Source organism: Pochonia chlamydosporia, chromosome 1 (assembly GCF_001653235.2).
Source record: "Pochonia chlamydosporia 170 chromosome 1, whole genome shotgun sequence".
Classification (NCBI taxonomy): Eukaryota; Fungi; Ascomycota; class Sordariomycetes; order Hypocreales; family Clavicipitaceae; genus Pochonia; species Pochonia chlamydosporia.
The window spans coordinates 8,535,374-8,561,176 of record NC_035790.1 but is presented as its reverse complement, the minus strand read 5'-3'; the positions used below and the strand labels follow the sequence as shown (position 1 = coordinate 8,561,176).

The window sequence follows — 25,803 nt, the reverse complement described above, 5'->3', positions numbered from 1 at the left end:
ATTGCAATGGTAAAACGAAAGGGGGATGTCGTCCCTTTGTAATTTGCCGCCTGGCCACGTTATAAAACTGATCGTCGTCATCATGAATCTGCAACCTGCCGCAGCATTTGAGCATTTCTGTCCCCGTCATTGATACCCATTTTGTGCATATACAAGAAATTATGTCTCCAATTGCCCCAATAGCCGTTGTGGGCATGTCATGCCGGCTGTCTGGTGGTGTGTCTACCCCAGAAGACCTCTGGACCATGATATCTCGGTCCCGCGATGGTTGGGGTCCGATTCCAAAAGACAGATTTTCTACGGATGCCTACTATCATCCAAATCCACAGAAAAAGGGTTGCTTTAACGTGAAAAGCGGCTATTTCATGGAGAGAGATTTGTCTCAATTTGATGCACCTTTCTTTAATATCACCGAGCAAGAAGCCATCGCCATGGGTAACCATCGCCATTATCACTTCCATTTTCCACAGCCAAGATGAACTAACAGTGCCATAAGATCCACAACAACGGCAGTTGCTCGAGTGTACATATGAGGCATTGGAAAGCGCCGGAATACCCAAAGAGACGATTTCAGGCAAACGAGTTGGGGTGTTCGTAGGAGCTACGTCCTCAAGTTATAGGATGGGAACATTGAGGGACCTGAATCAAGTTCCTCTATTTGATTCAACAGGAAACCATCAGTCCATCCAGGCTGCTCGTATTTCCCACTACTTTAATCTCAGAGGACCTTGCTTCTCGATAGATACAGCCTGTTCATCTAGCCTTTACGCATTGCATGCGGCGGTTCAAAGTATACGTTCAGGGGAATCGGACTCAGCAATTGTAGCTGGGTGTAGTTTGCACATTCAGCCTAATGACATGGTTTCCATGTCTATGTTAGGGTATGTTACCCGTACTAGGACTTGACTATTGATTACAACCTGCTAATCGTAGCAGAATTTTTAATAATCATGGAAAGACATTCTCATTTGACCACCGTGCCAAGTCTGGCTTCGCAAGAGGTGAGGGTGTTGGATGTATTATCTTGAAGCCCTTGAAGCAGGCAGTGAAGGACAACGACAAAATTCGCTGTCTACTTGTCAACACTGGGACAAATCAGGATGGGAAAACAGTCGGTATGTAATCGGTAGGATATTTGAGACTGCGCAAAACAACTAATTGTCGCATATAGGCATCTCGACACCGAGTGGGGAAGCTCAAGAAGAGTTGATACGAGAAGTCTACTCCCGAGCTAATATTTTGCCTGAACACACAGGGTACGTGGAGGCACACGGCACTGGTACTAAGGTGGGTGATCCAATTGAGGCCAAGGCCTTGCAGAAGGTGTTTGGAAACGGACGAACAAAAAGAACACCGCTCTACATTGGCTCTGTGAAGTCTAATATAGGCCACCTTGAGAACGCCAGTGGGATTATATCTATTATCAAGGCTTGCCTCATGCTTGAGAAAGGATTCATTTTGCCTAATGTTAATTTCGAAAAGGCAAACGCGGCAATTCCTCTTGGCGAGTGGCACATGAAAGTGCCCATCAACTTGCGCCCCTGGCCAAAGGATAAACGCTATATTAGCATCAATAACTTTGGATTTGGTGGATCAAATGCCCATGCTGTGGTTGAAAGAATACCGGTCACCTTTTCCAGCCTAGCCGTCAAGCTTTCCAAAGAACAACCCAAGCTATTTGTCCTATGTGCAAATGACGAAGGCGCAGGCAAGCGCATGGCAGCGCAACTAAGCGTTTATCTGGAGCAACACCCTGAAATTTTTGAAAAGAGGATCTTCAACGACATCGCATATACCTTGTCTGAGCGACGCTCACACCTCCCGTGGCGAACTGCGATTGCGGCAACATCGTGTGACGAGCTGGCCATGTCGTTGAACATTCCGTCTAATACGCCTATGAGATCTAGCAATGGTCCCCTGAAAATCGGATTCATTTACACTGGTCAGGGTGCTCAATGGGCGCAAATGGCTCGCGAGCTCATTGACGTGTATCCCATTTTTGAAAACACCTTACGGCGGGCGGCAAGCTGCCTGGATCAACTCGGCGCAACGTTTTCTCTTATCGACGAACTTCTGAAGCCGAAAGAGGAATCAAGAATCAGCCAGGCGAACATATCTCAGCCAATATGTACCGCCGTCCAGCTTGGGCTAACGGACCTTTTGGCGTCATGGGACATCAAGCCCAGCATGGTGCTTGGTCATTCCAGTGGAGAGATTGTTGCGGCGTATGCTGCTGGGGCGATTGGTATTGACTCAGCCATGTCGGCAGCATATCATCGTGGACAGGTCGCTCTGCTTGCCAAGAAGCGACATCCAGAGCTTCGCGGGAGCATGATGGCGGTGGGTTGCGATGCTGGTGAAATCAAACATAAGATCAAGCTGTTAGGACTGTACGAACTAACAGCGGCCTGCCATAACTCGCCAAATTCTACAACCGTTTCTGGAGACGAAGATTCTATTGATAAGCTTGCCATAGAGCTTGAGCGAGAGGGGATTTTTAACCGCAAGCTTCGTGTTGACGTTGCGTACCACTCCTCCCATATGCGGCTGGTTGCCGAGGACTACATGTCGGCTATAAAAGACATTGCACATCAGTCGTGTCTCTCCGATGTCTCATTTTACTCCTCTGTCCTGGGCAAGCACAAGGGGGCAGAGCCTTTAGGGCCATCATACTGGGTCAACAATCTGGTTCAACCCGTTTTATTCTCAACAGCCCTGCAGGACATGTACGGAAATGAGAAGCCAGATGTGCTTATCGAGGTTGGACCTCATTCGGCGCTCGAAGGACCCATCAAGCAGGTGTTTCGGCATATTGGCATGCAGGCGACTGCTGATGTCAAGTACTTTCCAACACTTATACGAAGTCAAAACAGTGCCGTTGCCTTGGTAAACACGGCGGGAAAATTGTTCCTGCAGGGCCACAATGTCAACTTCGGCGAGATCAATCAGACGAGCGCAATCCAGTTACCCAACCTCATCACGGACTTCCCTCCGTACCCATGGTCCCCGCACAAATATTGGTATGAGTCGCGGGCTAGCAAGCAGCATCGGTTGAAACCGTTTGCTCGCCATGACTTGCTTGGCGTGATTGATGATAATTATACGGACAGTGAACATACGTGGCGAAACGTCTTGTCTGTTGATGATATTCCATGGCTGAAAGACCACCGCATGCAATCACTTATCACTTTTCCGTTAGCTGGATACTTGTGCATGGCTGTTGAGGCTGCATCTCAGAGAGCACAACTTCGCCAGATTCAAGTTGACCAGCTAAGCTCCTTCCGGCTACGTGAAGTCAATGCATCCAAAGCATTCATTATGGATAGCACAACTCAGTACGAGACGGTTGTAAGCTTGCGACCATATGCGGAGGGAACGAGGTCGCAGTCAAATGACTGGGACGAATTCTGCGTCTCGTCCTGGGCGCCAAGTCGAGGATGGCTGGAACATTGCCGTGGCCTCGTTTGTGCGAACAAGTCACGCAGCGCAAACACAGTTAGGCCATACCTGCATCAAGCTGCGCATTCTCGGTTGACTGAAGCCAACTGCGCGAATGCCGTCGCTACCAGCGTGCCGTTGCAACAAATGTATACCGAGTTGGCTGAGCGAGGTGCGGAATACGCATCAGTGTTCGTCAACTCTGCAGGTCATACCAAGATATCGGGAGACTTTACCATGGGGACTATTCAGGTTCCAGAAACAGCAGCCTCAATGCATTCTGGTCATGAAACCCTTTCAATTGTGCCAGCATCTTTTATGGACTTGATTTTGCAGTTTACGTTCCCACTGCTTGGTGCTGGATTCGGCCGTATGCCATCACTCTTCATGCCCTCTGCAATCCATGATATTGAGATTAGCGCGAAGTTTCCTAATATTCCTGGCCAAGAAATCCAGGCAATAGCACGGGGTCATCATAATCGAGAGAGCCCTGGTCCGGTGTCATTTTCCATTGATGCATGGCATCATGAATTTGACGCGCCAGTTGTCACAATGGAGGGCTTTAAAATGTCACCAGTAAACGGCGATATGGGCGCTGATCATAAGCCTAAATCTCTCTGTTACAAGCTACGATGGGAGCCGTTAGATACAACCTCTTGTGATGAGGAACAAGAAGACGTGTTGAGATGCCTTAGTGACGATCACAATGTCTCGGGAGGGCCAACCAAGCCATCGGAAAATGGAAAATCACTGCACAAAGAAATCAACGGAATAGGTCACATACCTAATGGCAATAGCCAGACTACTATTCCGCCCAATCAATGCTTTGTTTCCAACGTCATGTCCACGGCCAGCTCTCTTAACGGCTGCCATGGAGTCAATGGCCATAACAACGACAACGTCAATGGTACTATAGTAGCAAATGGAGTTAATGGCCACCACAAGAAATCATTATTTGTGCCTGGATTGGATCTAGTAGCCTCGAAGGTTGTTTTGGTATCCGATGGGCGCCATCCTGATGGCCTACTAGCATCTCTCCAGGCCGTTGTTGAATCTCAGTTGGGTCGCCAGCCAGAAATTATCTCGTTGATGGAGCTACAGCCAGCCGCGTCTGCACACTACATCTGTTTACTAGAGGTAGATGACAATTTTCTTTCACGCCTGTCGGAAGACACCTTCAAGAAATTCCAAGCCTTGCTGTTGACGTGCTCCTCGGTTTTATGGATTACGACTGGTGCGTTTCGCACAGCATCAAACCCTGAAAGGAACATGGCACAAGGGATGCTCCGCAGCGTGCGCTCCGAAACAGGAAAGGCACTAGGAACCCTTGATCTAGATCCAAGGTCGCTCCTTGAAGTCTCTGATCAGGCAGAACTTGTGTTGAGTGCCTTTGCAGCTCTCATCTCCACTGCTGACAGCGCCTCTGTAGAAGACTTTGAGTTCTACGAGGATAGCGGCAAGCTATTAGTACCAAAAATTGTGGTGGATGATGGCATGAACCTGGACATCTTTCACCGCTCAAACCCCACGGTGTCTTATTCTCAAGACTTCCATCAGTCGGAAAGACGACTTAAAATGGTTGTTGGGACATCTGGCGCCCTGGATTCCATGTACTGGAAGGATGACGTCAAGCAAGCTCTTCAGGATGATGAGATTGAAATCAAAATCGCCTGCACGGGCATGAACTTTAAGGATGTCGTCATTGCCATGGGTCAACTGGCCAGCCCTTATATCGGGGTGGAATGCAGCGGCACAGTTACCCGTATTGGCGCAAAGGTGTCAACTCTAGCCGAAGGAGATAGAGTCTGTGCCGTTTCTTTGGGAGCATACGGGACTTTTGCCCGGTGCATGGCAACAAGTGCTATTCCTATTCCTCATGACATGCCATTCTCTGTTGCTGCTTCAATCCCAGTAGTGTTTTGCACAGCTTACTATGGAATTATTGATTTAGCTCGGATTGAATCTGGGGAATCAATCTTAATTCATGCTGCATCTGGCGGTGTCGGCCAAGCCGCCATCCAATTAGCCCAGATGGTTGGAGCCGAAATCTACGCAACAGTAGGTTCAGAAGAGAAAAAACAGCTACTCATTAATACCTATGGCATACCTGAGGGCCGTATCTTCTATAGCAGGGATACGTCCTTTGGTCCGGCAATACGGCATGCTACAGGCGGCCGAGGGGTTGATGTGATTCTGAATTCACTAGCTGGTGACCTTCTTCGAGAGACATGGGCTTGCCTTGCACCTTTCGGAAGATTTATCGAGATTGGAAAACGAGACATCACCACTAACACACGCCTCGAAATGCTCAAGTTTGACTCTAATTGTTCGTTCAGCTCGGTTGACTTGACATTAGTGGCAGCTAAACGACCAAAACTCATGAGTCGAATTCTGGGCAACGTCATGAGCCTCTTGAGGCGAAAGGTTGTGTCTCCCGTCGGTCCCCTCACACAAACAGGCATTGATGAGGTAGAGAAATCCATGAGGAAGTTGCAGAGCGGCAAGACATCCGGAAAGGTCATTATTGATCATTCACGACCAGCCAAAATCACGGTATGTAGGGCTGCTTGTATATCGAATTACGACATTCTAACAGTGCATTGTAGGCAACGCATCCCACGGTGGCCATAGACATTCTGAAACCAGAAGCGACTTACCTCATCATTGGGGGAACAGGAGGCATTGGGTGTGCTATTGCTCGTAAACTCATCCAGCAAGGAGCAAGACAGGTTGTGCTGTTATCACGGAGCGGTCAAGCTACACCTGAAGTGGTCAATCTCATACAGGATAGCAAAGACGTCGCCACAATATGTGTAGAGAAATGCGATGTGAGCAACAAGAGTATGGTTTCAGATGTTGTAATTAGGTTGCGGCACTCGCTTCCGCCAGTCCGCGGCATCATTCACGCTGCTATGGTACTTCGGGTAAGATGACCTCCTTCATTTCATTGTTTGGATCAACCACTTACGGGAGTTCAGGACACACTCTTCGAAAAGATGATGTTTGATGATTATGACTCTGTCATTCAATCAAAAGTCAGTGGCGCACTGAATTTTCACCACGAATTTTACAATGACAAGCTGGACTTTTTTATCCTGCTATCTTCAGTCGCGGGTATCGTTGGAAACAGAGGCCAAGCAGCTTACTCTGCTGCAAACACTTTCCTTGACGCCCTGGCTCGTCACCGCCGCTTGAATGGTCAGGCCGCCTTATCCCTGAACCTTACAGCTGTCGATGACGTCGGTTACTTGGCCAGTAATTCGGAAAGGAAATCCGAAGTGCTGAAGAATATCTCTGGTAGCTCGATGAACGTAGCCGAAGTGTTGGGTCTCGTTGAGGCAGCGATTCGAGGAGACGTAGCCGAAAGCTTATCCAGCGGGCAGTGTATCACGGGCCTTAATCTTGACAATTCAACAACTTTGCCATTTTGGTCGAGTGATGGCAAATTCCGGTACGTCCTCGAGCAAGCTCAGGCCGCATCGGCAAGCCTGGCAATGGTCGCTGAATCAGACATGTCGGTCGCTGAAAGGCTGAAGCGTTTGTCCAACAAGGAAGATGCCATTGCTTTGGTAGCAGATGAGCTAGGAGACAAGCTTGCGGCAATTTTAATGATGGCACCCCAAGATATGGCTGCACAAAGGGCGTACATGTCCATCACCGCGTTTGGACTTGACTCTCTAAATGCTATTGAGCTTCGAAATTGGATTGGGAAGGAGCTTCAGGCCCATTTACAAGTATTAGAGCTGCTCACCAGTGGAAAACTCACAGACCTAGCGGCATTGGTATTGAAGAAGACAAGAATTACGGGGCCATGGACCAAGCAGGAGATTTAGAATTGGATAGGCCACGCATTGTTCCGCTTTTACCTCGCACAAATTTAATTTGCTTTCTGATAGGAAGACAAGCTGTAAGCCTTATGTTACGATGTTTTCCTATTTTGGTGCATCTTTGTTGAGGGAGTGAATAAGACACGGTGATGCGCTGGACGAGCCTCGAGCGCCTGATTTTAGACACTTGCAGATTCGGATCAGAAGGTTGATTGATCATCACGCTATGCATCTATGTATATAATAAGCAGTCCCTCTGCAATATGGAAATCAGTTTAATCCCAAAGGACAGAGGAGTGACTTTGGCAAGCAAAACAACTAGTAGGCCGTGGGTGGCTGCATCCGGTGATCACAATTTCTTCTTGACGCAATATACGCATTTGATGTCAATGTCACGTTTTGCCTATTGGTGCAAATAAAGATGCAAACTCCATGTTCTTGTCTGTAAGTATATAAACCGCCAAACCCAACCAAAATGTATTCCACAACATGATTAGCTATTTCGATATTACCGAACAACACTCCACAACCATCATTATACCATCAGTGCCGCCATGAAAACGGCAACCCCAGAAACCAGCCAGCTGCTCTTTGTGATAAATGTAGCGCCGGCCGTAGGGATAATTGTATTTGTACCAGTTGGAGGGGGATTGGTACCGCCCGTGGGAGAGCCTTGAGTAGTACCAGGAACGGAAGTCTCGCGGGTAACTCCAGTCAAGATGCTTTCGGTAGAGGAGGCAACCGAGGTCTCGTGAGTAACACCAGTCAAGATACTCTCGGTGGAGGAACCAATCGATGTCTCGTGAGTGACTCCGGTCAAGATGGTTTCACTGGAGTGGGGAATAGAAGTCTCGCGCGTAACTCCCGTCAGAATACTCTCTGTGGAGTGTGTAACGCCGGTTAGGATGCTCTCAGTAGAGTGTGTTACGCCAGTTAAGATACTCTCCGAAGAGCGCGTAACGCCGGTCAGAATGCTTTCGGTGGAGTGTGTAACACCAGTCAAGATGCTCTCCGTGGAATGTGTAACGCCGGTCAGGATAGTCTCTGTGGGTGGCACGACGCCGGTCAAAATGCTCTCTGTATTTGCAGTGTCCGTATTCTGGGACATAGCAATAGCAGCAGAAGCAATGACCGCAGACACAGTGCTAGTAGTCCTCATCTTTCTGGTAAATATCTTAGAGTATACTACAAATAAGTGTTGATTTATAAATAGTTTTTTTGAAAGAGTATAACACAGCACTAATATGGTAAGTGTTGTGGTAAATATATATAGATGAAAAGGTCTTGCCATCTAGTTTCAAAGGTAGACTCGGTGTAATATATATTGTAACGGACTAGTATTAGTAATTTGCTCGTCATGTACAAAGTTTATGCAGACGTCTCTCGTAAAATTTCTTCCAATAAGGAAGAAAAAAGTATTTACGAAAAGTATATCACTAGACAAATACATCTAGTTACTAGAAAATGTAGTAGCAGACATTGTCGTGGCTGCTGTGGGTGACGTGACGCTGACGGCCCTAGTTACGTGTCCAGCCACCAGACTCTCGCGATATCCGTGTCTCTGCAACGTCTCCAGCAGCGCCACAAGACTAGCGTTTAGCCACCATCGGACCTGAGCAATACAGCACCTCGTATTTGGATCAAAAGAGTAGGAAAGGCTTTTGTGATGCAACATAACGTTTAATAATTCCACATGGCGTAAACTTTAACATGCTGTGTTCAACTTTTGAGAACAATGATAGTCAGGTCGATACACGTTTTACCGGGCGGTTTGGAAAGATGGGGAACGCTCCGAAATGGTGTAATATAGCCTCAAGATCATATTTCTGGGGCCTCAGTTTAGTTTTCTCAGGTCATGATACTCATACACTGCTCTATATTGTCCTAAGCAGCAACAATCCAAGGTCATATATTTCACTCCGATCTTTCTCGACTAATAGTGAGAATGTCGCTTTTTAGTCGCGATTGTGTAAAAGGAAAGGAACAAGAACACGAGAAAACGTTCCCTTTGGCTTCGGAAATACCTGTAACTAATATCGGCCTGTTGCCGGGGCTTACCACTGACAGAACCGAAGAGGGTGGCGAAGGTGCATGCTAAGCCACTCTCAGACTCGATCTGTTACATTTTACTGGACAGACGGCCCTACAGCTCGGAAATCTTAAAAAGTCTGGTGTATGGATTTCCTTCCAGAAATTGTTTCTGAGCTCCTAATTGGTAATCTCCTATTTGCCACTTTTGCTCAAAAAAGAACCAGATACGTGCATCTACCGGATCAGCCGTATTAGGAGCGGCACTTAAACTACCACGTTGTAATTGTGTAACACAGCAAGACGGCAGCCCGCAAGGGACATACACGTTGTATGTTGCGTCTTCTTGCTCTGTTTCTCTCTGTGGCTGCTAGAGTAAGGAGGCTCGCTGTGAAACTCGCGGCGTTCCCGTACCAAAGTAAGCTCTTGAATAGCAGACTATTAAACGGCTTTTCACCTTGGCGGGCTGACTCCTCTGCCCTCGATTTCGCGAGCTGATGTACTCCCGAAGTGCCAAAATGTGCGCTGTAAGCCTTCAACACCAACATGCATTTAATTATGTAGGATGATTCATCACTCGGGCTGCAGTTTGTATTCATCTTTGTTGGTGGATAGTGCGTGCCAAAGGGGGAAGGCCGAAAAAGAACTCGGCCGCAAGCTCGGCAAGAAGCTCGGAAAATCGCAGCATGTTACAGCTAGTGTTGCCATTACCTCTTCAAGACATCTGTATATTTACGTTTCACAGTAAGGCTGCATACAGCAAAAAGGATAATACAAAGTTGGCCAGTTCTCCGCTATCAAGTTACCACTAGTATAAGCTTTATATTCGGTTTGTATTTTAAGAGATACAGAGAATTACAGCGCCTCTCACGAATGTGGCTGTTAGCTGATAACTGTAGCCTATGAACAATATCTCTACTCTTTCTGCTGATTTATCTGTTAGTGTCTCCATTAGCTTCACGTAGGAATACGTACTGCGAACAATGGCTTTCTGAAACATGAGAATTCATCCTCTGCTAACACCACGAGACTAGGGTTTGGGTTTGCGATGGCTATCTCAGATGGCGCTCTTTTTATGGTACTGGCCAATGTAATTTTGACTCTGGCTGCTCCCCGAGCTTCGCCGATCGTTGACCTCAAATATGCCCGATATCAAGGAATTGCAAACGCAACATTGGGGTGAGTGACAGTCTTTTTGGAGGCCGTTTCGGAACAGACTCTAACCGTGATGAGGTAGAACCACCTCATACTATAGCATCCCTTTTGCCGAACCACCTACTCAAAATTTGCGATGGCAGCCACCCGCGCCGATTGAGAACTCCAGCGTGTACAAAGGAAATCCACTCCAAGATGCCACCATACCAGGTGTAGCATGCATTCAAACCACACCACAATGGGGAGTTCAACTGCTGGCTGACCTCCAAGACGGCAAAATCGGAAGCCCGCTGGCAAGAGCGGCATTCGGTACCAGCAGCCTTAATCAGACCCAGAGCGAAGACTGTCTGCGCCTTGATATAGTCGTTCCAAATCGCCCGAAATCTCAAAAGCTCCCGGTTGTTGTGATGATTCATGGAGGAGGTGAGCATTTCCCCATGTCTTTGTACCAATCACTTCGACTTTTCTAAGAGCACAAAGCCTATGTTAGCGGAAGCTCTCTCACAGCGGACGGAAATGCATTCGTGTCTGAATCAAATGGCGCAGTCATATCTGTCTCCATTCAATACCGATTAGGACCGTATGGCTTCCTGGCCAGTAAGGAAATCAAGCAAGATGGCACCGCCAATGCTGGTCTTTTAGATCAACGTCTAGCACTTGATTGGGTTCAACGACACATTTCTACATTCGGCGGAGACCCAACAAAAGTCACTATATGGGGTGGGAGTGCTGGCGGCGGCTCTGTTGGCCTTCAGATGATGCTTTATGGCGGAGTTGCGAATCCGCCATTTCGAGGTGGAATTTCAGGTATGAGATCTCATTTCCCACCACACACAACAAAGAGAAGGGTCCAAAGTATGTCTGACATTAGTTCTAGAGTACCCCGGATTTGTTCCATTCCATAATTCCGAAACTCAAGCAGCCGCATATCATGATCTTCTTACATTGACGGGCTGCTCCAGCCTCAAGTGTCTACGAGCCTTGCCAGCCGCAAACCTCGCAAACGCTTCTCAAGAAATATATGCTCTTGGTTATGCTGCTGGGCGATATGGGTATGGCGATCCCTACTTCGGCCCCGTGGTTGATGGGAATATCATTCGGGATCTTCCCTCAACGGCGTTTAAAGTAGGCCACTTCTCGAAAATACCTATAATTTGCGACCGAGAAGCGTACGAAGGTAAGTCTTGAGCTACGAATTGGCTTTAGGAGCAGGAAATATCCGTATTCTGACGCAAGCCATCACCAAGGGTTCGCCTTTACCAATTTCTCCATCAACAAGGACGACCAGGTCCTCCCCGATGTCAAAGCTTTTTGGCCAAATGTCGATCCAGCGAGTTCTTATTTTTCAAATCTAATGAATCTCTACCCTAAGACCGATTTCCAACTATTCCTGGACCCTATCCTTGCCTTGTACGCAGCACTAGTGCCTCAAACACTTCTGAATGTGCCCTTCTACCAACGTGCAGGTATCTTTGGTGATGCCGTGATCAACTGCCCCTCCTATTATATGGCAGAGGGAGTTTCTAACTATGGCACACCCGCATGGAAAATGAGATTTGCCGCCGGTAACGAGGCACATGGTTCCGCTGCCAGTTTTACTTTGCAACCATCGGCCACATCAGGGAACCTATTCCTGGCACGCCAGCTGAAGGATTACTACGTCTCTTTCATCACCACATTAGATCCTAATGCATTCACGACTTTTTTGAAACCTGTGTGGCCACAGTACAAACCATTTTCTTACCAGATTCTCAATGTTGAGCAGCTAACTGTTGATTCAAGGCGAGACCCGGATGCGTCGAGTCGGTGTGCCTTTTTCCGGAGCCAGAATGAGTACTCATTGATCTAGTCACCACCCGGTGCATGGGCTGGTACTTGGATTCTTGGCAATACGTATTTGGCCCGTATGGGATTTCCCATTAAGCCAGTCTTGAAATGGCTGAGACGACAAGTTTGAGTGTGTCAATACCGCCTTCAAGGTGGTCGATAGCTCTGAATACACCACCTGTATCGCCGAACAACCTATAAGCCTCCGTTCATCCGCTGTTAGGCCAGAAAGAACAGTATACGTAGAGCAAACCAGACGTCTATTTAGCAGTTGATTCCTGTCTAGTTCCTCAAATCTTTATGGTAGTAGAGTCTAGTACACTATCAAGGCAAATCCCACCAGCTTTCGTGCAAGTGCTTCAAATCTACCGCATCGGGTTGCCTGAGATAGCTTGTCATGTCTGACGCCAAGTCCAACTCCTTACTAGTTTTCCCATTTCCGAAATACCACATAAACCTATTAGCTGTAGTTCCAAAGTACTCATACTTGAAGTCTTCCCATCTCGGTTCCCGTCTGACGATACTCAGGTGCGCCGCACTACCTGGCCAAACTCCGTGTATTCGGCCACTGGGTTGCCCGCCATTGTACCATGAACTGCAACCATCTGAAAGAACAGTGGAAGCAAAAAATGCATCGCAATATTGAATGAAGTCATCTGCTGCTTCTTTTGATGCATCGATGGACTTGATACCTTCTCTAGACACTTTACGCAGAATCTTTGCGAAATAAGTAAGCTGTGTTTCTACAGCGTGCGGCACGGTTCCCGATGGCCCTGTGCCGTGCGGGCCATGTAGAAACAACAAATTGGGAAACCCGGGTGAAGCTACTCCAAAATAAGTATAAGGAAAGCCATAGTAGCCGTCTACTTTCCATAAATCATTTAATGTTTTGTTGTGAGCGGTAATTTGGAACGGGGGAAGAAGATCAGACCGAGAACCTGTGGCACAAATAACTGCGTCAACTGCTCGATGCTTTCCATCCTGCGTCTCTATGCCGGCTCTGGTAAACCGTCGAATTGCCGTCTGAATGTATTCCACATTATTCTGAGTAATAGCTTCCAAGTAACCAGGCCCGGGCGTAAGTCGACGGCAGTTGGGTGAGAAGTCTGGTACCAATCGATTGACCAGCTCTGGTTTGTCAACGAGCCGCCGTTCCATCACCTTGGTGAGGCTCGCTGCCAGCTCCAAGTTTTCTGTAGTGCCACGAAAGAAAGAGTCAAATCCTCGCCAGTACTTGTCCTCGAGCTTTTTCCGAAAATTCAGATACGCTTCCTCGTCTCTGCACTGATCCTGCTCCTCTTGGGATATTGGTTGCGCTTCCAAGGTTCTTTCGTCGCCAGCCCAACTCGTTGCAACCCATGTTTTGCTTCTGGCATAATGGTCAAGCTTAGCTACCGTCTTTTGCAGATTCGCGACAATTTGTATGCCACTGGCTCCATTTCCGATCACTGCCACCGTTTTCCCGGTAGGGTCAAATGAAGCATCCCAATTTGACGCATGTCGCAAGTGACCTTCGTAATCTGAGAGGCCGGGGTATTCCGGTAGCTTCCAGTCATTGAATCTTCCCACCGCTGTAATAACAATATCATATTCTTGTGTTATCCGACATGCAGTGTGCAGGTTAGTCATATTGAGAGACCATTTTCCCGCAGCTGCATTCCAGGTCGCCGCTTCAACCCGGTGACCAAATTTGGCATATCTATACACATCATACTTTTTGGCCACAGATTGCCAATAATCTTTGATTTCTTCTCCTGGTGCAAACTTGTCCGACCAGTCCATTTTTGGAGCAAAGGTGGACTGATAAACATGAGATGGGATGTCACACCGAACGCCAGGGTAGATGTTTTCTAACCAGGTCCCTCCCTGCTTTGGATTAGCTTAAGTAGGCATCTTGAAAACATTTGTATTCTCCTTCTCACAAAATTTCTGTTCTTCTCGATTATTGTCAAATCAATCCCTGGCACCTTTGCCGGCAGTAGAACACCCGCGAGGATGCCAGCCAAGCCGCCGCCGATGACGGCAACCCGTAGCGGCCTTGGTTCATCAATGGATCTGTCAATGAGTGACAACGGTGGCAAATCGTATGAATGTTTGGGTTTATCTTCACTTAGTAAGCCATTGTTCGCCTGGAGGCTGACAGGCGGCTCCTTTGCCGAGCCATTCAAATAGGGTTGATCCTTGCCGACTGGCAAGTCTTCCTTGGCCAAGGCCGCCATGTTTCGTATCTTTTTTTCTTTTTCTCTTTTTTTTTTTCGCATAGCAGAAGGCAAGGTAGGAACGAGTGTATTCCTGACGCTCAATTCCCCTACTTATTGTATTCCAGGTTCATGAACTATGGCCTTATTGATGTCCGTTCTCGCGAAGCACGTAACCACACCCCACCATCGCATCATCTCATGAGTCTCCATCCATGAAGAGGTTAGACTGGTTTCGATGCGCACCCGACGCATTTGCTGCAATAGTAACTGTTATAGTTATATTCAAGTTTAGATGGTATATACTGTACTACTGTGAAGATAACCAAATTCATTTTACGCCAGTTCTAGATTGCCCTTGGCTCAAAGCGCAGTACGTAATGACCGTGCAGCATAACACAACCCTAACCGTCTCAACCTTGAATCACCTTCTGAGCCACAGCACGGATATGCGATTGACTCTGAAAAAATCCATACGGACCAACACTATTTCTCCTTTATCAATTTTTGGGTGGTTTGGGAGGAGGAATGGTAATATAAAATATTGCTCATTTGTGCTCTTCCAGGGCAGCATATCGGACGGTTATGATAGGCAAGATGAGAAGCATTTTGCAATTTGGTATGCGTCGTCACTTGAGATGATTACTCACGTCTTGGAAGCGTCGTTGCTGTTTGTCTTTGCTTCTTATGTAACCAGCAGCTTGTATTAATCATCATCCCCATTCGCAAACCTACGAACATGTTGCAGCCCAGCAGGTACTATTCTATACTCGGATTAATAATTACAGAGCTTCGTCATTTTATGATCTAATTTTGGGAAGTGAAATTCATAGGAGCCAGAAAAAGCCCAAGATCTAACTCATCAGGAGCAGAGACACAGGTAAACGCGTTCACCGTCACCGCGGTTCCAGTTACAGTCCCTGCCCATTGGCGTTGTTGTTCAAGAGCCATCAACAACTCCATGGCATGTGACTGTCCGAGGTACACACAGACCATTTGCTTGAGTTGGAGCCCTCTTTGTCCACATTGCACTGCTGTAGCACGTTGGGGTTCAGGGCTGAAGCCTTCCAACTCAGCCACGGTACTATTGATTCAGCCGCAGCAAACACCCATCAGGTTAGGCAACTGTCCCAACAGAAGTCCATTATTTTGGTCCATCACGACTTATAAGAGAGGGAGCTCGTCACATACGTTGTCAGGTCAGCACAGCACATACCGAAATCTCAAGCCCTTCTCACCGATGAGTTTCCAGGTCGGCCAACAAACAGAGCAAGGAGATCCAACTTTGCCAACTTACACCGCAACAGATGAGGAGGCTCTGCTGTCAAGGATAAGACAAACACCTGGTGTTGACTTGCCAATTTTGCACATACCTACACAAGAACAACCCTCGCGTTACGCCAACCCCGAGTGGACAGATGAAGAGTATCATCGTTATGCGGACCGGCATCGGCTTCAGGTTGACGTTGTGGTCGCTTTTTTCGAAGCCATTGAGCGAGGTCTCGATGATATCGCAGAACGTTTCATCTCCACTGGACTCGTCTCACCGGACACGACGGGCAGAAATGGCGAAACCCCTCTGCTGGCGGCAGTTCGGGTTCGCAAGAGCGGCATGGTCCGGAAGTTGGTAGAACTCGGTGCAATTGTTGACGGCTATGGCAAAACGATTGAGCCAGGCATTCTCCGGTGGAATGAGCACCTATTTCCGGACAGGACAGCGCTCCAACTGGCAGCTCAGACAGGCAATCTGGCTATTGTTAAGATATTGATCGAAGACTATGGTGCTGACGATTCATTGATTGCCCCAGATGGCGCATTGGCTCTACGACTGGCCGCTGCAAATGGACATCGCGAAATAGTCGAATATCTACCAGTACGGCGCGGCGGCGCGTGGAAGAGATGGCGATATACCCATCGAGTGGAAATGGACCGCGTTCGAAGAGCCTTTCGAGGAATTGGCGAGTTTATCACTTTTTTTGCCTGGCACATGCCCAAGTTTTTTCTATGGACGGTACCGAAGGAGACGACTCAGGCTGTCACAAAGAAACTTGCTTCGGCGTGGAAACGCCGTCGAGAGCTGGGCGGCTGGATTAAACGGCAAGCAATTGAACTCCCTTCACGAGTGCACCATGCCGGGAAAAGAGTCGCCAAAGGAGTGCGGAAGCTCCCGAATATCCTGAAAAGAATCATCATTCGAATTTGGGGATACATAAAGGCACTCCCCAAGGGCGTGAAGATATGTGCCCAATGGATTGTTGAAGTTCTTATCAAAATTGGCCTCTGGATTGCCCACGTTGCCACCAGATGTGCCTCCTTCGTACACACTATCTTTTCGGCAATTATCTCCTGGTTTAGGCAGATCACGCTTAAAGATGTATGGAACGGCTTTTGTTCTGTTTTGAAGTCACTCTTTGTGGACTTCCCAAGGTTTCTCTGGAAATTGACCAAATCATTCTCGGAGTTCGCATACAAATCCCTTGAAGTCGTGTTTGGCACATTAGGTCTCTGTATATGGTACGGCGTTGCTGGTATCATCTTTTTATTGGGATACATCCCACGCAAGCTTTGGCAAAGCATTCAGGCTATTGGTCGCATCATGTCAAAAGCGATCGATGAGGTTATTGTATATTATAATCCAAAGAAAGTGTAAACTGCCACAGTATAAACATACTGGTTTCATTCACATAGCCTCAACATATATAAATTTTGTTGCATACTTTATGTAGAAAAATACTTTCATTTCTTGTAGTATTAGTAGTCAGGGCTATGTAGCCATGGTTACTTCTCGTGATGGTAGCTCAGCATGGGTGCATGATCTCACTCTGCTGATGCCGGCTCATCCTACGATCCTAAGCAAAGCCGGATGCTCAATCAAAAGCAACATTGCGTTGTCGGCGGCCTTCGTCGGAGCAGCGAGCCTTGTCTGATGAGATGATGCAGGTACAGGGACCTGATTACGAAGGATCGTCGCCAAGTGCGCCTTGTTACTAGTTTCAATCCTTGACCCAACTAATGCGAATCCTTTTTCAAAGGATTCAAAGAGAGAAAGTGCAGTCGGTATCACCCCAATACAAATCTTTCAATCTACGTATGTACCATTTGCAGCCACCCAATAACAGGAGCAGTCGGGCACGGAGGAGACCACCTGCACGCGTTTACACTGCCAACATGTAGAGAAGGGTCCAGAATGTGCCCTGAGAGGCAACCTGGTCCGAATTTTGACGCTCCACGGCTAGAACACGGATGATGTATCCGTTTCATAGGTTCCTGCAGATTCATCCGGCGAGTGGTGTGCTCCTTTCACCGAAATTCTTCATGGTTTGTATTCCCATTGTGGCATAAGCACCAATCATGGACGCAGCCGCTACCCATTTCCACCCCATTTCCACCCCATTTCCCTATGTATGAAGGTGCTCAAATCGGGCCTAAGGAACTTCAGCTGAAGGTTACACTTGAATTCCATTGTGAGAATGTTGTGACCCTAACATTTGTTCCAATTAGCTACGCCTTTGGTGTAAGAGCCGGATAACTCCCTAAGACAGAGGCATTCCACCGGGGAAATGAAACAGCTTCGAAGGAAGCGCGAGGATTCATCCATAGGCAACGTAGGTTACGAAAATACTATAAATATACTGCAGGTTGTCAACCAAATTGATTGTTGTAAGCTACCCTACCTACTGCTAGTTGGACCAACGGCGTGCATTCGCATATTGATCATTTATTGTCACAATGCTATTCTCAAAGTTTACCCTAACGATTGTGACGGCTCTAGTGAGCACAGTGGCCTCAGCCCCTGCTCAGTTCGACTGGAATGTCCCTGACGATGGGAAAGTTGACGAGTATGTTCGACCCTCTGAGCGTTCTAAGAACCTTCGATTACTAACGATGCTGATGATGTAGCCTTGTGACAATCAACGCGAACCTTAACTGCGGGAAGTTGATGCGTGGGTTGAACAAGGGGGACTGTGAATATATGCAGAAAATAGGATTTATTGGGCAAGGTATTAATGCCCAGTCCAATAATGGCAAGGCTTGGATTGGAAACAATGCCCCGTATACTTTCACGTTCATCAACAGGGCCACTCAGCCCAGTCCGGTTCCAGTCATCATTGTCGTTTGGGTGAGAGACAATGCCAACGACTACTACTCTATGGACATGAGGCGCAAGCGCCCATACATCACATTTTCTCTCCCAAAGGTCGGGGACAAGGTGACAATCTCAATGCCTGCGAACGTCAATGGCGCGTTTGCAGCCCTGAACAACCGCCAGACTACTCTTAGCAACACTGGACAAATCTACAATACCTGGGGCGAGTTTTCAACTGGCCAGTGGGCAACGATAGACGTTAGTCGCGAGATCAATATGGGTGGCAACGTCATGGAGATGAAGGCTTCCAACGGCTGCGTCACCAACATGAGCAGGTGTGTCTTCAAGTGCAAGAGAGGAAACACATGCGGTGCCAAGAATAGTTACGTGCTAGAGAACTGTGCGAGCGGAAGTCAACCTGGTGCTGGCCATGGGACCGATCCATCGACTGGCGATCCAAGCGGGGGTTGTGGAGGTTGGGGATACAGCGGAAAGGGTCATGTCGATGTCTTTCTTGGGCGTCACTGATGAAGGCTTCGCAAACCTTTTCTGTGAAGCCTTCTCGTGAGCTTGTTCATGCAATTCTTTGCTTCTGTTGTATATAGTTTCAGTCCGACTTTCAAAATTTGGGGGTGGCGTACTTTTGTATATATCTTGATTGGGTAGAGGTATCTTTGGATGATATGTGTGGACTGTATGCTCGTCCAAGCGAGGTATCAAGCAGGACCCAAAAACATCTGCCATTCTCACAGTGTGATTTATAAACAAGTCGACTGCAAAGGTGTATGTTACTTTGAAAACCTTGCCCATAGACATCAATATGTGTATTAGCAACTTTAAAACATGGTGGTTAAAGTCGAACCGTATTTGGGCCTTGACTGATAGCAGTGTTAGATGCAATCAACATCCCAATTTGTTGAGAGAGTACTAGTTTCTTTGCAACGAGTCCTCAAATCCCAAGCCTATCCTAGAATTTAGCACTGCACGATGTTGACATCTTAAGAGGAGCACCGGAACTACGAATACACTTAATGTTCTAGTTTTACCAATGGTGACGCAATATTCACCCATCAAGTTCAAAACAGCAGTACGATGCTGGAAAGCTCTTACGAGAGGCATCCTATCCGTCTCAAGGGTGAGGCAAGAACAACAACCACATAGGCGGTTCTTGCCCCGCTAACAGTTTTTTTTTTTTTTTTTTTTTTTTGACGCTTGCTAGCCAGCCGTAATCCCAGAACTGAAAGGCTTGCACGGTTATTACGGCCCGTGCCGGCGGACACCGCACTAATTAGCCCAGCACAATCCATTTTCCGAAGCCATTCGAAGACATACATGTATTGTAGCAGACCAGACTTCACTTGACGCCACGCTCTGGGCCATAATCCACCTGCAACATCTGCTTGGTTGTGATAGCGGGTTGCAGCGTTCCGTAGGCGACAAGTCACATTTCCCAGTTCCCTAGCTGATCGTACTTACCCACCAAGTGCTTACCGTAGGGTCATCAAACTTAACTGTGCCAAGTTGTTGGGGAATAGCTTGGTGATGGTTATCGGCTGTGGAAGGCTACCCGAATCCTTCAATAAGGAATACACGCTTGGAGTGGAGTCATCGAGTCCCCTTATTCTCACTTGGATGGGGATACGTACTATGAGAATGCAATTTGGAGAATGAAAAGCTGATGCATTAAACACTGCTTTACAGCAATTTACCTTGGACTAAACGTTTACTCCGACGAGGCTTGCCTTGCGCTGCATTGAAGCAATGTTCTCCACATCACTGCCTCGTCTGACTCACTTGGATCTTGTCCCTGGTGTGGTATCTTTCCCGCACTGTCTCCTTTTGTTCTCCCCCGTGTCAACGTTGACTTTATTCTTCCCTCTCTTGCGCTGTTGGGACATCTCTATGTCCATTGAACTTGTCACCTTGATAACCCACTCAACTCTGTGTCTTTAGTAGTAGACGGCTGTTTGCGCATTCAGATACGGCTTTGTCTCTCGAATGAAGTTGTCAAGTGTTTTGTCGGTGGCATCCAAGTTAGCCCGGGCTGCTTCCAATTCCTTAGCCATATCAGCACTTTGCGCTGGGCGTTGTAGTGCCTTTTTATACATAAAGCTGCTCGAAACATCTGTCTGAAATGATGCTCTTGCTTGTCTCGATGAAAACCGCAGTGCACGGAGCATCTTTCTCCAGGCATGGCGATATTGATCCTCTAGATGTTCCGCACGCGCAGTGAGCTTTTCTAACCACCATTTCTCGTAGCTAAGGTACTCCAGCCAGTCGGTCCACTGGGTCTGCTGGTGCGGATTCTCGCTCAACTGCAAAGCATGGGCAAACTGATTAGGCGCCAGACGCCTCCTGACTGCCTCTCTGTACAGCGTAAATGGTTTCATTTTGCCTTCAGGTACTTGCCGGGATGCTGACTTACGTTTCCACAGTGTCTGGATTGTTTCGTTGAATGTCGGGTCAGTTACCATCCCGAGGGCACCCATCCCCCCGTATCTTCGCTTGTTCGCCTCAAGGAAAGATGAGAACACCGGTCCGTCATCAATTATTTCTCTATTAGACCATTGTGATTTTCAAAAGTCCCACCACCGCGTAAACTGCCTCGAAAAGACTGTCTTCATCTCCCCATCCCCTATCTCAGAGTCTGGGTCGTCGCTGAGCCATGATATAATGGCTCTATACCTGGTCATAGGTTCCTCAAGGATGTATGAAAGATCTTCAATCGAGCGGACAGGCCGACCGCCGTCATTAACGAGCTCGTGATGGCTAGAAATTTCAAGCGCCATAACAGAAATAGGCGGCATAGTAGCGGTTGACGAGTATGAATCGGCGGGCGACTGTGGGAGATCATGGTCTGAAGAGTCGTTCCGCTCATCAGCTACCTTTGTTAGGCGCGTAAAAAGATCTTCAGTGTCCAGAGTCGAACTATCTAGCGTAGAAGCTGCATTTCTGTGGAGAAGGTCGTTACTCTAGGCAAAATAACAATATGGAAACCGTAAGTCTTCTCACCTTAGTTTCTTGGCCTGCTCGTTTAGCTGGTCGTTTGAAAGGTTCTCCACGCCGAGAAGGCCTGAGATATCGAACCCACCGCCATCAAGAGCGTTTCCTCTCAAATAGTGAATGAGCTGACTGTCATCAAAGGCTAGGGCGACAATGGCAGTTACAGTAGGGTTGACATCTCTGGCGACCGGCATTAGAAGTAATGCGCGTACTACTCCCGCCGGGGAAAGGGAGGGAAAGGGACCAAGGATTTCGTGAATCAGAATTTGTGAAAAGAGGAAATGCGAAGTTTAAAGGGACTTGTCGTTGACAGGAGAAGACTGCACATGTGGAAGTCAAGTTGGTGGAGTCGTGGCACCTCTCTGGGAGATCCCAGAGTCTCGCAACAACAAAGGCACGGTCCCAATATTTGGCACCAGGCCAAGTGGGTGCCAAGTGGGTGATATAGGCTCTTGCATCAAATACTAAAAAAAAGAGACACTCTCCTCTACCGTGGTGCTTCTACGTACAGAGTATGCTAGAGGGCACACCCTTTATACTACCAAGAGGAGTTGAACACAACAGACATGTGGTGATAATACCTCGAGGGAAATGTGGAGTGGAACCACCAGACATTCAACATGAATGTTGTCGCCTTCCATCACTGCCCTGGTCTCAGCTGGGTACTTTGGTCTGGTACTCTGGTCTGGTACTCTGGTCTGGTACTTTATGTTTGTGTGGGTCTATGTTCCGTTGGTTTTAATTTCGACTTCTCTGCTGCTGTTGCTCTGTGTTGCCATTGTAGCTTGCCGGAGAAAGTTGTCATCCGAAAACTAATTGAAAACAATGCCATGTGACTGTGGGAACCTGGTGACGGAAGCTAACTAAGGCCATGGGCTGTGTGTATGATGATTTAGCCTCGGTTTATGAAAAGGGAGTATCGACCCTACAAATCTCCAAACTGACGACCATAGATTACTCTTCATACGTAAGTGATGGTTGGAGGTTTGGCTATTTGACGGGCGGCGTTGGAAGGTGCTTGAGACGAGGGCTGAGCTGCATGTACGGAAATGCACCTACATGCATACGTAGATTGATTCAAGGGTTAGTATGAGGCAAACACAATCATCAAATCGCATGCTCAAGCAGGGCACACCAACGGTGAGTAAGTGAGTCCATTTATGACATATTGCAGATTATTTTGCATAGTCAAAGATGGTGTTGGAATGAACTCTTGATTTTTTCCTGTCGCGTACCTGTTGTTTCTTAACTCCTTTGCAGCGCCATACCGGATGGTGACAGATTGTGAAAGCAAGAGCAAGGGAGGAGTATTATAACGTGTACGCTTTTCAATGAGTTGGTAGACATAGACACTGTGCTTTGGTCTACCAATTTGGATGTGTGGTCCAGGCCAGTCAAGCGGGCAAGTTAGCCCGTCATTAATTGATCGCCACAACACGACGATTGAGCTAATCTTAAGAGCCCGTAGAACTACCAGCGAACATGGTTCGGCAACGGACGTAGGCTGTTAAAAGCTCACATGCACTCTAATGGGCTGCATGATGACGTATCATCTCACCTACTCATTTGGTTACGTCGTATTTCCTTTTTTAATCAACCCTCTGGTATTCGGGTCGTCTGACATTCAGTTCCGCTTTTCTCTCAAGCGCCCACACTGGAAAGCCCCGATCTTGACTTGCCATCTACCCAGCGCCAAGACCCATGACTGGTATGACAGCCCAAAGGTGTAAGACTAAGCGAAGCGGTAATTTTCGCTGTAGGTGACTAAATGCTACTAGATACTGCTGCTAATTGAAACCGGTTGACCTTTTGAGCCGTCTATGTTTATGTTTCTGCACATAAGGTCCCCAAGCATTATAGCAATTTTCTTGATACAAACGCCAGATTGCGTTGCTGACTTGGCTGTTTTGTAATGGCAATGAGGTTAGGGCGACCCTCTCCGGGATGCCATCACAGAAGCAAGCAGGCAAGTTTGTGCGAAATACCTGACCTTGACATCGTCTCACTCATTATTCAACTTGTGGACCTATTTGTGGGTTACGCGTGGCAAGCTGACAGCCCCTTTCTACGAACGGTAGGCATCAGGATTATCTGACGTTTGATCGCCGGCGAGAAGTAGTAGATCATTTCTTTTTCTCATCTTGCGCCCCATAGCAAACGACTCGTCTTTGCCATGGGAGTACCATCTCAATGGACTAATAAGGCTACATCGCCAGGGACAGTAAGAATTGTAGTTTTCAGTCAAATGTCATGTCTTGTTAGAAATACTTATGCCTTTGGTCTAAATGGCTGCCAGCAAAATAATGGCAAAGACTATTGCATTTGCCCCCAAATTGCGGATTAGACGGTTAATACTCGCTGTCCCCGTTTCCATTCTAATTTGGATCTGCACATCGTTGGTGGTAATAAAGGTTTGCGAACTCGAGCTCGCTAGACCGCTTTACAAATTCTAATGCATGTGTGTTTTAGACGTCTAGACACCAGCTTCAAGGTACCATTACAAGCCCTGGATCCGAAAGAACCTTCCTAGTGTCTCAAGAATCCACGGATAAAGGCAATCACGAAGAGCGAAAGTTTGCGATACTGGTACCTGCGAACAACCCGGGACATGACTTGTGCAAACTTGTTACGAGTGCACTTGCTTTGGGATACCCAAGCCCGGTTCTCATCAATTGGGGCAAAGACTTTAGAGATGGTGGCGGCGGAGCGTGGAGTGCATATCTCGCCAAGATTACTGGAGCACTAGATTACCTGGACAAAGTGACCCGGCCAGATACGAATCGCGGAGACAAGCTAGAAAATGATGATTTGGTCCTTATAGTTGACGCATATGATGTGTGGTTCCAGTTACCGCCTCAGACTCTGATCCAGAGGTACCACCAAAGTTGCCAAGATGGCAACACGAGACTCACCGAGAAGTGGCCATTTCCCTCCAGGATACCAATGAAAGAGACTATTATTGCAGCGGCCCAAAAACGATGTTTTCCAACAATGGAGTCAGGTTCAAATTTATACTGCCACGATGTACCAGAGAGTAACTTGAGACCAGACCTATATGGAGGCGCTACCGATACCGACAGTGCAAAACAGTATTATCACAATGTTCGACCTCGATTTTTGAACAGTGGATCATTTATAGGTCCCGTTGGAGATATGAGACAATATCTCCGCCGCGTGAAGCAGAGAATGGAAAGGGTCATCGCCGATGACTTGGCCTTTGAAGGGGACCAAGGCATATTCGGAGAAGTCTTTGGTGAGCAGGAGCTTTGGAGAAAGTGGAGGCGTGAACAAGAGGAAATATCTACAAACACTATGTCCACGCCGGCTTCCAAACGTGGCTCGGCCTTGTGGCAACGAGACTTCGAATTTCATGTTGGGCTGGACTATTCGCAACAACTATTTCTACCAACGGTTTATGCCGAGTATGACGGTGATTTTGTGTCAGTACATAACCGGTCCTTTATTCAAAGCCGGTCATCCAAGTTGGGGATTGACCCAGTGCGACTGCATGGAGTCCCGAGCGATATTGAACTCACAACGTCGACTGTAACTGAGGTCCTGCCACGGCAGGTTGCAAAAGAATTCCATTGGGAGGACGTATCACTATATGCAGACTTTTACACAGCCGCTATACCGGCATTACTTCATCATAATGCTTGGAAGGGTGGCGTAAAAAATCGTCGGACTTGGTGGTGGGATCGAATGTGGTACTTTCCACACCTTCGACACATTCTAGATCAAAGACGAACGAAGGGAAATTCTGGACCGGTGGCCAGGATACATGAGCAAGGTAGAAAAGTATCCTATTATCCGTCTCGGTCGAGCCAGGAAAACTATCTTCCAAAGGTGTTTGATACGAATCGGCGGTTGGAGGGATTCAGGCGGGCGCCACTTGACGAGGTTTGTAAACATGGAGATAAAGAAGGAAGGTCGCCCGACACAGCATGGCATGAGGAGGTCTTTAGAGATGGCAGGGGTCCAGTTTGAGTTCGATACTCAAGAATTCGCTGAGAATATTTTATTGTGCTTTTTTGTTGCGTGTGGCCATTTGCTTTGCGGCGTTAGTTTTCTAGAATGCCTGGGTGCATATTCAGTCACAAGCCGAAGATACGTGGAAAGAGATCGAGCTGCCTGCCTTGACAACAAACGTGTTTTCCTATCGACCTGTCGTTAACGCTGTAAAGTGCCAGAGCGCTCCGTTATGGTAGGAAATAACCGACAGGGCCGATACTCGACTTGA

General features: G+C 47.5%; 8 protein-coding genes across 8 annotated transcripts; 5 read left to right on the top strand and 3 right to left on the bottom strand.

Annotated features, from left to right (window-relative positions):
* Window positions 1-161: 161 nt before the first annotated feature.
* VFPPC_02266 (polyketide synthase) lies at window positions 162-7,271 on the top strand (the record flags this gene model as incomplete). Its single annotated transcript, XM_022428272.1, has 6 exons — window positions 162-435; window positions 497-881; window positions 937-1,115; window positions 1,172-5,991; window positions 6,045-6,362; window positions 6,417-7,271. The coding sequence occupies 6 exons, from the start codon at window positions 162-164 to the stop codon at window positions 7,269-7,271; spliced, it is 6,831 nt and encodes a 2,276-aa protein (XP_022284130.1).
* Window positions 7,272-7,800: 529 nt separating this feature from the next.
* Window positions 7,801-8,424, bottom strand: VFPPC_02265 (hypothetical protein; the record flags this gene model as incomplete). The annotated part of the gene is made up of 1 exon (XM_018281943.1): window positions 7,801-8,424. One exon carries the CDS (start codon window positions 8,422-8,424, stop codon window positions 7,801-7,803), a length of 624 nt encoding a protein of 207 aa, XP_018139080.1.
* A 1,917-nt stretch (window positions 8,425-10,341) lies between these two features.
* VFPPC_02264 (carboxylesterase, type B) lies at window positions 10,342-12,297 on the top strand (the record flags this gene model as incomplete). The annotated part of the gene is made up of 5 exons (XM_018281942.1): window positions 10,342-10,472; window positions 10,531-10,871; window positions 10,929-11,255; window positions 11,326-11,625; window positions 11,696-12,297. 5 exons carry the CDS (start codon window positions 10,342-10,344, stop codon window positions 12,295-12,297), a joined length of 1,701 nt encoding a protein of 566 aa, XP_018139079.1.
* A 302-nt stretch (window positions 12,298-12,599) lies between these two features.
* On the bottom strand, window positions 12,600-14,494 carry VFPPC_02263 (flavin-binding monooxygenase; the record flags this gene model as incomplete). The annotated part of the gene is made up of 2 exons (XM_018281941.1): window positions 12,600-14,141; window positions 14,198-14,494. The coding sequence occupies 2 exons, from the start codon at window positions 14,492-14,494 to the stop codon at window positions 12,600-12,602; spliced, it is 1,839 nt and encodes a 612-aa protein (XP_018139078.1).
* A 1,219-nt stretch (window positions 14,495-15,713) lies between these two features.
* On the top strand, window positions 15,714-17,123 carry VFPPC_02262 (ankyrin repeat protein; the record flags this gene model as incomplete). Its single annotated transcript, XM_018281940.1, has 1 exon — window positions 15,714-17,123. One exon carries the CDS (start codon window positions 15,714-15,716, stop codon window positions 17,121-17,123), a length of 1,410 nt encoding a protein of 469 aa, XP_018139077.1.
* Window positions 17,124-18,202: 1,079 nt separating this feature from the next.
* VFPPC_02261 (hypothetical protein) lies at window positions 18,203-19,088 on the top strand (the record flags this gene model as incomplete). The annotated part of the gene is made up of 2 exons (XM_018281939.1): window positions 18,203-18,312; window positions 18,374-19,088. 2 exons carry the CDS (start codon window positions 18,203-18,205, stop codon window positions 19,086-19,088), a joined length of 825 nt encoding a protein of 274 aa, XP_018139076.1.
* Window positions 19,089-21,136: 2,048 nt separating this feature from the next.
* On the bottom strand, window positions 21,137-21,757 carry VFPPC_16725 (hypothetical protein; the record flags this gene model as incomplete). The annotated part of the gene is made up of 2 exons (XM_022429036.1): window positions 21,137-21,512; window positions 21,573-21,757. 2 exons carry the CDS (start codon window positions 21,755-21,757, stop codon window positions 21,137-21,139), a joined length of 561 nt encoding a protein of 186 aa, XP_022284129.1.
* A 2,109-nt stretch (window positions 21,758-23,866) lies between these two features.
* Window positions 23,867-25,550, top strand: VFPPC_13234 (hypothetical protein; the record flags this gene model as incomplete). Its single annotated transcript, XM_018291011.1, has 2 exons — window positions 23,867-23,974; window positions 24,033-25,550. The coding sequence occupies 2 exons, from the start codon at window positions 23,867-23,869 to the stop codon at window positions 25,548-25,550; spliced, it is 1,626 nt and encodes a 541-aa protein (XP_018139074.1).
* Window positions 25,551-25,803: the final 253 nt, after the last annotated feature.